We start from the raw sequence: 13875 nt of genomic DNA, 5'->3' as shown, positions 1-13875 counted from the left end.
TGTTTGGGGACCACCACTGGATGAGATGTATTTAGAACCAGGGCTATAAAGATATTTTTAAAAAACTATTTCACACCTGAATGTAGAGATGGAAACATTCCATTTTATTTGTGCTAAGACTTTAATCCTATGTTTATATGATAGAAACCATCTGAGGATAAAGTGGATTTATTAGGGGATACTGATCAGTGTTCTCAACCAGTCTCTTTATTTAAAAAATTTTCATCAATGAATCTTCTTTTAGGGGTATACAAGCTGGATGAAATAAAGCATATTATACCCAATATGTACATTACATAAGTTAATATTTAATAATGAAAATTAGCAATTTCTATAGCTTTGTCATTAAGCATACAAGTAGGTAAATAACTAATATTTGTGGATTATATAAAGGGCTATTGATGTTACATAAAATTATTGATAAAAACATGTTACAGGAATTTGAGAAATGCTTTGCATTGTTCCTAGCATAAAGAAATTATTAAATGTTTTATACATTTTCCTTTACTTTCACACCCCTGACCATGCAAACAGTGACCAACAGTGGATCTACACAATTACAAGAGAATCTGGAGAACTGCCAAGAAATCACATTGTTACCACGTTCCCATGAGAGTGTATTATTTTGGGTACAAATAAAAGAAATACGTGAAAAGGGATAACTCAGAGACACAAATTGTGCTGAAAAGTCTCCTTTTATTTCTCATTGAGGAGCATCAATATAACAAAATCATCACAGCCAGTATTTTATTTGCAGTACCAACGAAGGGGTCAATAATTAGACATATGGAAATGGAACCTCTTCTACAGGGAAGCTTCCTCAGCACCATACTCCTGTAAGGAAGGGGAAATGGCATGCTTACAATCCTACCCCAGCTTATTACTATCAGTAATGTTGCTAATTATGGCCATCCTGCAGAGTTCTTTTCTTCAAGATGACGTGATTGTCTGATTTATTCAGAGGTAGCTAGTGAGAGAACACAGCAGACGGAAGATTTCTTTATTCTCACCTCTGTCCTTTCCACTAGGACATATTTCCTTTGATTACTAAATTTAAGATACTGACCATTTTCAATCTATCATGATAATACAATGTTTCTCAACCTTTTTACCTTGAAAAAAAGAATATAATCTTTAAAAATTCAGAAGTCAGCACGGTATAGTGAAAAGAAAATGGGCTTCGCAGCCAGAACCTGTATTCAAATCTCATCTCAGTCACTTTCTAGCTACATGACTCTGGACATGTTCCTTAGTAGCTCAGCTTCAGTTTCCTTATGTGTAAAAATGGAAACAACTATACCTTATACAATTGTTTTCTTATATTAAATAGGTAGGTTAGGAACCCAGCATACAGAGCCTTTTGGCTCAATAAATATCAGTATCCTTCCTATTCAATAACTGGCTTAATATCTTTTTCTTATGTGCTTTGTACCAATTACAGACTGATTGTGATGTCACTTAATAGGACCTGATTATCCAGTATATTAGGCATTGATCTTTATTATTTAGAAAATATAGCCCAAAATCTCTCAAAAGTTAGTATTCGTAAGATTTTAGTAACAAAGAATCTTCCTATGAGAGCCAAAGCATCAATTGTTTACTGGTGGCTGTGTTGGTATATTTGTGTTATTTATTCAAAATTCATTTGGAAATGAAATATATATTTGAAGTACCAGTTATAGAGAACTAACTTTGAAAGAATGAAAACAAAACCCTATTTTGAAAACAATGCTCACTTCTTTTAAGGAAAAAGTAAAAAACAACTCAGAACATAAGCTTAACACTTGACAAGAAGAAAAAAAAACTTTGATATTAAATATTAGTCAAAACTTGTATTGGTCCCAGGGGGTAAGTGTGCTATTACAAGCAATTACTTGTTTTGTTTGCAAGTCCCCAGTGGTAATAATTAGTCTACCTGTTGACACACTATTTCTCCTGCCCCACTGTTAATGTAGGCAATTGATTTGCACATGGGGGTAATTACCATCACTGATGGTGTCTGAGATGAGCTTCCCCACCAGGCTTCTGTCAATCACCACTTTCTCCAGCTGCGGCCCAGAAAGGCTTAGCGACACCAGCACACCTGAACCAAAGAGGAGCTAAAACCAGGTAAGCGGGGGAGATGGGAAAGAAGACATGCTGTGATTTAGAATCTTTAAAAAACCTCTCTCCAAATGTACAACTTATACAGATATTTTACACATGCATCTACACTATGAAATTATAAAGAATTGTCTTCACTGAAAAACAATTATTGACATTGTGGTAAAAAGAGAAAGGTGGCTAAAGGATGCAACACAATAAGTGCATTGATAGCTACATGAAGAAACCTAATTTAGTCCATGTTTATTAGAAATCTAATCTTCTAAATACTTAGAAAGCACATATGCTGAAATAACTGCTTTGTTCTGGATTCAGAAAATGTAATGTATTCTATTGAGATATTTTGAAAAATTACTATTATAAACTAAAACATTTCTTGAGGTTTGAATAGTCATTGCTACACATTAAATATAGAAGATATGCCACTATTACAATATAAACAGCTAATGTTATGCATTTATTTGGAAGTTAAACACTACTTCTAAAAATAAAGATCTTGTCAGTCTAAAATATTAAAATACATGTAAATCAAGGCAATTAAGTAAAATGTTAAATTTTTAAAATCATAAACAAATACATATCAGAAACAATTTCACAAGGAGAGATAAAGGAATATAGTAGAGCATTCAGGCTTTATCAGTATCAGTGTTTACAAAACCACACAACAAAAGATGACTGGATACCACCATTATAATTTTATACTGCTCCTTTCCATTTGTGGCAGCATAATTCATTCATCTCCAAATGTTTAAAACTTCTGAAAGGACTATGCATATGCGTATGCTTGTTATCTATGAGATTATGAAATATCAACATTGGAAGAAATTGTTTCACCTTCAAGGCAACAGACTCAAAGCTGATGAATCATGGAATAACATATGGTATAAGAAGAAAAAAACCAATTGTCAGTAAACTAATCACAAACATGCTAGCCAAATTCAAAGACAACTTTGATTTTAAACAAAACAGGGGAATCCCCCACCCACCTAGGCATCATGTCCCAGCTAGAGAGGATGATTCTCTGTTGAGACATATTTGGACATGTGTGAAAGATAAGCAGCATGAGGGACCAGGGTAATATAAAGACAGACCACCATTCCTCACTGCCTAACAGATTCCAGGCACATGATTCAGAAAAGAAACTGAAGAATCACTTTGCATTTCTGTTAGAACTCTTGTCCTAGTCACCAGAAAGCTAACCTTTATTTGACTTAACAGATTATTCCATTTTGCATTAATACCTCTACAGGGGCAGAGAGTTAGGGGAAGAGTACTTAATCATCTTTGTGGGTCTTGGAGACTACTAAGAGAAGGCACATTTGTTTTAAGAAATTTAAAATGCTTCACAAATTACCATCTACTGAATTACACCCAGCCCTACCACATACCTTAATGGCAAATAGTGATATTTCCCTTTTGAAGAATCCCCCCATAACAACACAGCATGTGGTCTTAACTCCCCAAATTCATTCTCAGACAGGCAATTTTAGGGACATCTTTCATATCTACTACTCCCCTTCCACCTTTATTCAAAACATCTCTAAAATCTATCCTTTTCTATTTATTTTTATCTACTAAAGCTTTACACCTATACCCTTAAGCACTTCTTTTCCTAATTACTCATTGACTACCAGCTCCTTATGTATGTTGGCTTGGCCACATTTATCTTTGTAGTATCAGGAATACAGCAGGTACTCAACAAATGTTTGGAGAAAGAATCACAACTAACTCAATGGAACATCAGATAATTCAGAGTTACAAAAAAAAAAAAAAAAAACTTGGTCTAATTTTCCATTTCCATATGACATGGATGTTCCTTCTGCAGCATCCCTTCAAGCATCTAGCCCATGCTTGAATACTGCCAGTGATCAGGAGCTCACTACTTCACAGGAAAACTGTTCTACCATGGGTCAGTTGTAATCAACTTAAAGAACCTTCATTCATTTTTTTAATTCAGCAAAAACTGAATGTTCATTATATGGCAAGCACTAAATTAAATTTAAGGGCTCAAAAAGAAATCAAATATAACTCTTAAAGTAGGTTAAATAAAGTAGGTTAACAGAAAAAGATTGAGATCAAAGCAAATAACTAATAAAGTGCCAGTTTACCAGACCTATGATAGAGATATATAGTGGGTAGACTCAGAGGACTGGGAAGGAGGTGGTGACTCTTGAGATTGAGGCTAAGGATACAACTGACTCCCTACAACTTTGACAGTCACCCCAATTATTTTTCAGTAGCACCCACCTCAAATATTCAAGGATAATAATACAGTGGTTAAGAACACAGACTCTGAAATCAGAATAAAACCAGTATTGGCTACTTGTTACTAGCTGTGTGACATTGACAGTGTAATTTAACCTCTCTGTCCCTTTATTTCCTCATCTGAAAATAAACATGATAGTATCTACTTCATAGGATGAGGATTAAATAGCTTTTTACAAAAAACATTTAGAATAATGCCTGGCACATAGTATTTGCAATTATTATTATTATTTAACCATTAATTGTAAGATGCTGTCTGTAGTCTCCAAATCACTGCTCCTGCCTCCAGGCATAGATTAGTTATCTAACCAACATATGCATGCTCTTGGCTCCATGACACTCACCCCTTTGAATCCTATATCAAATAACAAATATCCTCACTACATTGTTAACCAACTCTGTCTTTTTAAAGACATTTTGTCTTTTTAAAAACCTTGTAACCCAGGTTGGACTGAATGTTAGACGTGTGACATTCAGGTGAATTATAACTAGTAAAAAATGCAATCTTTTGTTGCCTTTCCCATTTGTTATGATTTCACAAAGATATTCTCTCCAAAATATTTGCAAGTTCCTTCAGAACTCTGGAAATTTTTCCAAGTGTCTAATTTCCTTTACCTTGTTTTCTGTTCTCACCATTGCTGTCATGAAATAACTCTCATATCCTAACAAAAACTGCTTTTTCTATGTATGAGCATTGGTTATAAAATTCTTTTTAAAACCTACTTTTATGGGATGAAGAAGGAAAGTACAGCCTGTGAGATTAAGTAAATGAGGGACCTGATGCCGGAAAAGATTCAGAGGGGTGAGTGTCATGGAGCCAAAAGCATGCATACATTGGTTAGATAACCGATCTATGCATGGAGGCAGGAGCAGTGCTTTGGAGACTATGGATCCATTGTTGAGGTTGGACATTCCTTCACAATCCTTCTCAAAGAATAGGTGCAGCCACTTTTTCATAAATTCACTCATTTACCACTATACATATATATATATATATATATATATATATATAGTATATCATATGAGTCAGGCACTGTTCCAAGTGCTGCTGAGAATATAGCAGTGAACAAAACAGACAATGCCCTTGCCCTCCCTGGCCTCATGGAGACTGCATTCAAGTGTGGACACAGATAATAAAACAAATAGTTTTAATATAATGTACAACAGCAATAAGAACTATAGAGCAAATTTAGGAGGGTGCTACTTGAAGATGACTAATAAAGAAATAAGCCTCTCTGAGGAAATAACATTTGAATATAGACCCAAATGAAGTAAAAGAACAAGCCACATAAATATCTAGAGAAAAGGAGTTCGAGGAAGACAGAAGAGAAAATGCAAAAACTCTGAGGTGGGAATGTTCCTAGGCTGATTGAAGAAAGCTAGGCCAGTGTGGCTGGAGGGGAGTGAGTGAAAGGGATATTCATAGAGGATGAAGACAGAGAGGCAGTCAAGGGCCAGGTTAGGTTAGACCTTGTTGATGGGAAGTCACTGAGTTTTAAGCAGCACAGAACTATAACATAATTTATGTTTTAAAGCAGGGGGTCAGGGCAAGTGAAGCAAGAAGACCATTATGAGCCTATTGCAGTGGTCAAGGTGAGAGAAGATGATGGCCTGGGACTAGAATGGTAATGCTGAAGGAAATGGTAAGTGGGCAGACTTGAGACATATTTTAAAAAGTATCTATTAGCACTTGCTGAAAAATTGAATGTGGCATATGAGAGAAAGACTCAAAGATTTTTGGCCTGAGCAACAGTTTACTGCAATTGGGAATGCTACAGGAAAAGCAAATTTAGATTATGGAGAATAAAGAGTTTGATTTTGACACGTTAAGTTTAAAGTATTTATGGACATACCAGTGGAGAGATCTAGTACATAATCAGAAATGAGTCTGAACTTCATGGGGGACTACAGATGTATATTTGGGAGTCATCAACAATACAAAGGTAGTATTTAAAGCCATGGTACTGGACATGCTCCCTTTAAAAAATGAGTGGAAAGACAGAAAGAGATCTAAGGTCTGAGCTCTGGGACATTCTAACCCAAAAAATCAGTTTAGCCCTCTTATTGAACCAAGTTTGGATACTTGAAAGATCAAGTATGTCCACCATTTCATATCTCCAAATGCCCTATGGACTAGACGCATCCCTGACACCAGATTTTGGAGTAAGAAGGTATAAATCAATTAATCAGCTAATTAATGCATTTTTATAAAACAGCCTATGGGGAAGCATAGAGTTGCCAAGTACTGGTGCCAAAGATACTCCTGGATATTGTAAAGGAGATAACTAGAGTTAGAAAAATACAGTCAAGGAAAGAATATTCCAGCCCAGACAGGAAAGTGTTGTTCTCACCTCTGCCTGTTTCCCCAAAGTGGTTAGTCCTTAAGACCTCCAAAATGGAAAGGATCTATGTAAGATTTGGTAGGACAAAAAGGAAAAAGAGCACCAAGACAGCGTCCTATTCCATTGCAAGGGATTGGAGGGAGGATTCTGGTAGCTCAGAAAATAAAAAAGAGCAGGCAGTAGTAAAGGGAGGCATCTCTGAGGCAGATCTGAACTGAAAAGGCCCGCAGGATGAAGCAATGAGAAGGCCAGTGGCATCTCCCAACACTGTCCCAATTTGAATGTTGTTTAAATGTTGTGCAGGAGATAGCTGAGGCAAATAGAAACCGACACTCTTCTTTTTCTCTGACACCCCTCCAGACAAAAAGTACCTTCCTTATTATTCCTGCTCTGACCATGTCTCTTTATGTTGCCTTTCTCATTTTCTCCTTTTCATTTTCTTCAATAAGCTCATACTGGAAAGGTAAGCTTTCTCTTTAAGAAACTCAGAAATGATTTCCACAATCTCCAGATGGCTCTTCAAATTGGCTTCTCTTAACCCTAAAGTCTACAGTACTTAGATTGAGGATTAAATTGGAAGTGAAATGGTACTTTGAGGAGAATGAGAAAATTATATCAGATGACATCCTTAATTGAAACAAAACATAAATAACATCTGAGTTTTGCTCATTCAGTAGATTAAAAAAGGAAAAACATGTGAGTGCCTCCTACATGTCAGGAGACCAAAGTGAATATAGTTAAGGATAAAAAAAATTAGTTGATTTACTACAGAGAATTGACTTAAGGAGAAAAAACAAAAGAACAAGAAATAAACAGGTATTTTCCTGGATAGAGAAGTGAGGTTCCTCACTGGGGTCTCCCAGCGAGATTTCCCAAAAATTTGTATGGTGTTATTCAATATATGGAATACATACATACCTAGAAATCTGCCTGCAAAGTCTATTTCAATTTAATAAATCTAATTTTCTCACTTATTCTCATTACAAAACAAATGATGCCATATTTTAATCCCTAATGTAACTTTAAAATCCTGCTAACTATATTTGCATAAAAGAAAAGTGATGATTCCTAGAAAGTATTTTTAACCATGGTCAAATTTGGTAGAACAAAAAGGAAAAAGAGCAACAAGACAGTGTTCTTTCCATTGCAAGGGGTTGGAGGGAGGCTTCTGGTAGCTCAGAAAATAAAGAGCAGGCAAGGTGGTAAAGGGAGGCATCTCAAAATAAAACAAGGTCCGAAAGTAGATTTTGTATTTGTCAGTAGTTTTAAAGATCTAAAGAGTTAAAAGCAGTGGTGAGAAGTAAAGAGAAAGGCAAATCAGATAACACTTTTTTTATAGTATTTTATAATTTACAGAAGACTTTTACATGCACCATAATGCATGTAAAATGCCAGTATAACTGATACAAAATAAGTATGCAAGTTTTAAAAACAATAGTAATATGGTTAATCTCATCCTCATACTAATTCCTAATCAGAAAAGTAAGGCAATAAATCAAAGGTCTCATAATTCGTGGGAAAGTAGAGACCAAGACAGGTCGATTAATGACAAATCCTATATACCTCTTCACCACTGTTGAGGAACTAATATCCTTAACTTTCACTTCTCAGTTGACTTCCACGCAATATCCCACCTGGTTTTCCTCTCTCCAGCTCTTTTCTTCACTCAAACCAGTCTCCCTCTAAACCAGGGGTCCCCAACGCCCAGGCCACTGACCAGTACCCATTTGTGGCCTGTTAGGAACCAGGCCACACAGCAGGAAGTAAGTGGTGGGTGGGGAAGCATTACCACCTGAGCTCCACCTCCTGTTAGATCAGCTGCAGCACTACATTCTCATAGGAGGCAAACCCTCCTGGGAACTGTGCATGTGAGAGATTTAGGTTGTGTGCTCCTTATGAGAATCTAATGCCTGATGATCTGAGATCTGTGAAAAAAATTGTCTTCCATGAAATCAGTCCCTGGTGCCACCAGAGGACCACTGTTCTAAACTGCTGCTCCCCAGTTCTCAACTGGGGATGGTTTTGGCCACCAGGAGACACGACATCTGGCAACGTCTGGAGACACTGTACTTGTCACCACCTTTATATATTAGCCATCTTCACAGAGCCTCTCTTTAAAAGAGTGCTTGTAAATGAGTTGCTGTGGAAGCAAAGATGTTTTCCATGTCTTCATTAGGCAGATTTGGAAACTTCTCAAATTTCAATCAACCCTCTTCTCACATAAAGAAAGGGTAATGTGATAAGCTACCCTCTCTCATGTATTATACCCTGGTCAGATATCTCAAATGGAGTGGTGGGCAGTGCACAGTTCAGGTCAGGAGTCCACAGGAAACCCACCCTGTGAGTCTCTAACCATGTTCAGGGCTATCACTTTGATGACTAATGCTACTTTTCAAGACTGAAAGTGCCCCACAGCAAGTAATCGAGCTACCTTAGCTTGAAAGAAATATCTTGTTAGAACACCTCCTTGCCGTTGTTCTCATTCTCTGCTTACCAATCAGCCTTCTTATCTATACGTCAGTCTCTTGAATAACTCATCCATGAGGTAATGCCCCAAGGAAATGAGCAATGTCTATGATGCCAAATAAATCTCACATAGTAAATTAATAAATTGGCATTCCACGTAATAAATCAGTCACTTCTGAATTTAGCTATTGTTAATGTTGTTAGTACAAGAAAATAAATGGAGATAACATAAAAGATAGATAAGTTTAATTAATCAGAAATTTTTTTCCCAACAGCATGATACCTTCTTGAAGGTAGGGGGAGGCATTTTTAAAAGTTACAGACCTACACAAGTAGCACCATTCCGCTTTACTAGGAAAAAAACAAGAGTAGTATGGGTATACATATACACATAAAGAAACTGTAGGGGAGGTTCCAAGATGGCCAAATAGGAGCACCTGGAGTCTGCCACTCCCAGTGTGAGCAATGCAGAAGACAGGTGATTTCTGCATTTCAAACTGAGGTATCAGGTTCATCTCACTGGGACTTGTCAGACAGCAGGTGCAGCTCACGCAGCAGGGAGGGGCATCGCCAAATCCAGGAAGTGCAAGGGGTCAGGGAATTCCCTTTCCTAGCAAAGGGAAGCCTTGACAGACGATACCTGGAAAATCGGGACGCTCCCACCCTAATACTGCACTTTTCCAACGACTTTAGCAAACAGCACACCAGGAGATTATATCCTGTGGGTGGCTCGGAGGCTCCCACGCCCATGGAGCCTCCCTCACTGCAAGCACAGAGTCTGAGATGGAACTGCAAGGCGGCAGCGAGGCTGGGGGAGGGGGATCCATCATTGCTGAGGCTTGAGTAGGTAAAAAAAAAAAGCAGCCAGGAAGCTCGAACTGGGTGGAGCCCACCACAGCTCAAGGAGGCCTGCCCGCCTCTGTAGACTCCACCTCTGGGGGCAGGGCATAGCTGAACAAAAGGCAGCAGAAACTTCTGCAGACTTAAATGTTCCTGTCTGACAACTTTTAAGAGAGTAGTGGTTTTCCCAGCACAGAGTTTAAGATCTGAGAACAGACAGACTGCCTCCTCAAGTGGGTCCCTGACCTCCGAGTAGCCTAACTGGGAGACACCTCCCAGTAGGGGCTGACTGACACCTCATACAGTAGGGTGCCCCTCTGAGACAAAGCTTCCAGAGGAATGATCAGGCAGCAACATCTGCCATTGGCAATATTTGCTGTTCTGCAGCCTCCGCTGCTGATACCCAGACAAATAGGATCTGGAGTGGACGGACTTCCAGCAAACTCCAACAGTCCTGCAGCTGAGGGTCCTGAATGTTAGAAGGAAAACTACCAAACAGAAAGGACATTCACAACAAAACCCCATCATCAAAGACCAAAGGTAGATAAAACCACAAAGATGGGGAGAAACCAGAGCAGAAAAGCTGAAAATTCTAAAAACTGGAGTTCCTCTTCTTCTCCAAAGGAACACAGCTCCTTGCCAGCAACAGAACAAAGCTGGACGGAGAATGACTTTGATGAGTTGAGAGAAGAAGGCTTCAGACAATTGGCAATAACAAACTTCTCCGAGCTAGAGGATGTTTGAACCCATAGTAAAGAAGCTAAAAACCTTGAAAAAAGATTACATGAATGGCTAACTAGAATAAACAGTCTAAAGAAGTCCATAAATGACCTGAGGGAGCTGAAAACCATGGTACGAGAACTACGTGATGCATGCACAAGCTTCAGGGGCCGATTCGATCAAGTGTAAGAAAGGGGATCAGTGATTGAAGATCAAATGAATGAAATGAAGCAAGAAGTTTACAGAAAAAAGAGTAAAAAGAAATGAACAAACCTTCCAAGAAATATGGGACTATGTGAAAACACCAAATCTACGTTTGATTGGTGTACCTGAGAGTGATGGGGAGAATTAAACCAAGTTGGAAAACACTCTTCAGGATATTATCCAGGAGAACTTCCCCAACCTAGAAAGGCAGGTCAACATTCAAATTCAGGAAATACAGAGAATGCCACAAAGATAGTCCTCGAGAAGAGCAACTCCAAGACACATAATTGTCAGATTCACCAAAGTGAAAACAAAGGAAAAAATGTTAAGGGCAGCCAGAGAGAAAGGTTGGGTTACACACAAAGGGAAGCCCATCAGACTAACAGCAGATCTCCCTGCAGAAACTCTACAAGCCAGAAGAGAGTGGGGGCCAATATTCAACATTCTTAAAGAAAATAATTTTCAACCCCCAATTTCATATCCAGCCAAACTAAGCTTCATAAGTGAAGGAGAAATAAAATCCTTTACAGACAAACAAATGCTGAGAGACTTTGTCACCACCAGGCCTGACTTACAAGAGCTCCTGAAGGAAGCACTAAACATGCAAAGGAACAACTGGTACCAGCCACTGCAAAAACATGCCAGATTGTAAAGACCATCGATGGTAGGAAGAAACTGCATAAACTACCAAGCAAAATAGCCAGCTAACATCATAATGACAGGATCAAATTCACACATTACAATATTAACCTTAAATGTAAATGGGCTAAATGCTCCAATTAAAAGACACAGACTGGCAAACTGGATAAAGAGTCAAGACCCATCAGAGTGCTGTATTCAGGAGACCCATCTCAAATGCAGAGACAAACACAGGCCAAAAATAAAGGGATGGAGGAAGATCTACCAAGCAAATGGAAAACAACAAAAAAAAGCAGAGATTGCAATCCTAGTCTCTGATAAAACAGACTTTAAACCAACAAAGATAAAAAAAAAAAGAAGGCTGTTACATAATGGTAAAGGGATCAATTCAACAAGAAGAGCTAACGATCCCAAATATATATGCACCCAATACAGGAGCACTTAGACTCATAAAGCAAGTCTGTAGAGACCTACAAAGAGACTTAGACTCCCACAGAATAATAATGGGAGACTTTAACACCCCACTGTCAACATTAGACAGATCAACAAGACAGAAAGTTAACAAGGATATCCAGGAACTGAACTAAGCTCTGCACCAAGCAGACCTAATAGACATCTACAGAACACTCCACCCAAAATCAACAAAATATACATTTTACTCAGCACCACATCACACTTATTCCAAAATTACCACATAGTTGGAAGTAAAGCACTCCTCAGCAAATATAAAAGAACAGAAATTATAACAAACTGTCTCTCAGACCACAGTGCATTCAAACTAGAACTCAGGATTAAGAAACTCACTCAAAACCACTCAACTACATGGAAACTGAACAACCTGCTCCTGAATGACTACTGGGCAAATAATGAAACGAAGGCAGAAATAAAGATGTTCTTTGAAACCAATGAGAACAAAGATACAACATACCAGAAACTCTGGGACACATTTAAAGCAGTGTGTAGAGGGAAATTAATAGCACTAAATGCCCACAAGAGAAAGCAGGAAAGATCTAAAATCAACACCCTAACATCACAGTAAAAAGAACTAGAGAAGCAAGAGCAAACACATTCAAAAGCTAGCAGAAGGCAATAAATAATTAAGATCAGAACACAACTGAAGGAGACAGACACACCAAAAAAACCCTCCAAAAAAATCAATGAATCCAGGAGCTGGTTTTTTGAAAAGATCAACAAAATTGATAGACCGCTAGCAAGACTAATAAAGAAGAAAAGAGAGAAGAATCAGACACAATAAAAAATTATAAAGGGGACATCACCACCAATCCCACAGAGATACAAACTACCCTCAGAGAATACTATAAACACCTCTATGCAAATAAACTAGAAAATCTAGAAGAAATGGATAAATTCCTGGACACATACACCCTCCCAAGATTAAACCAGGAAGAAGCTGAATCCCTGAACAGACCAATAACAGGTTCTGAAATTGAGGCAATAATTAATAGCCTACCAACCAAAAGAAGTCCAGGACCAGATGGATTCAAACCGAATTCTACCAGAGGTACAAAGAGGAGCTGGTACCATTCCTTCTGAGACTATTCCAATCGATAGTCTCCCTAATTCATTTTATGAGGCCAACATCATCTTGATACCAAAGCCTGGCAGAGACACAACCAAAAAAGAGAACTTTAGACCAATATCCCTGATGAACATCGATGCAAAAATCCTCAATAAAATATTGGCAAACCAAATCTAGCAGCACATCAAAAAGCTTATTCACCACAATCAAGTTGGCTTCATCCCTGGGATGCAAGGCTGGTTCAAACACATATGCAAATCAATAAACACAATCCATCAATATAAACAGAACCAAAGACAAAAACCACATGATTATCTCAATAGATGCAGAAAAGGCCTTCAATAAAATTCAACAGTCCTTCATGCTAAAAACTCTCAATAAACTAGGTATTGACAGGATGTATCTCAAAATAATAGCAGCTATTTATAACAAACTCACAGCCAATATCATACTGAATGGGCAAAAACTGGAAGCATTCCCTTTGAAAACTGGCACAAGACAGGGATGCCCTCTCTTATCACACCTAATCAACATATTGTTGGAAGTTCTCGCCAGGGCAATCAGGTAAGAGAAATAAATAAAAGGTATTCAGTTAGGAAAAGAGGAAGTCAAATTCCCTGTTTGCTGGTGACATGATTGTATATTTAGAAAATCCCATCGTCTCAGCCCAAAATCTCCTTAAGCTGATAAGCAACTTCAGCAAAGTCTCAGGATACAAAATCAATGTGCAAATATCACAAGCATTCTTATACACCA

The 13875-nt window shown here is 38.0% G+C and overlaps 1 protein-coding gene across 1 annotated transcript in view; it reads right to left on the bottom strand.

Moving 5' to 3' along the window:
* WDPCP (WD repeat containing planar cell polarity effector) overlaps nucleotides 1-13875 on the bottom strand; it is a 500366-nt gene that overhangs the window by 339888 nt on the left and 146603 nt on the right. Inside the window, exon 7 of the mRNA XM_011987298.1 lies at nucleotides 1985-2099. Within this exon, the coding sequence (XP_011842688.1) occupies nucleotides 1985-2099 (115 nt within the window). The remainder of the gene's footprint in view (nucleotides 1-1984; nucleotides 2100-13875) is intronic.

The sequence above is a fragment of the Mandrillus leucophaeus genome, unplaced genomic scaffold (assembly GCF_000951045.1).
Source record: "Mandrillus leucophaeus isolate KB7577 unplaced genomic scaffold, Mleu.le_1.0 Scaffold307, whole genome shotgun sequence".
NCBI lineage: Eukaryota > Metazoa > Chordata > Mammalia > Primates > Cercopithecidae > Mandrillus > Mandrillus leucophaeus.
This window is presented reverse-complemented; position numbering and strand designations above follow the sequence as displayed.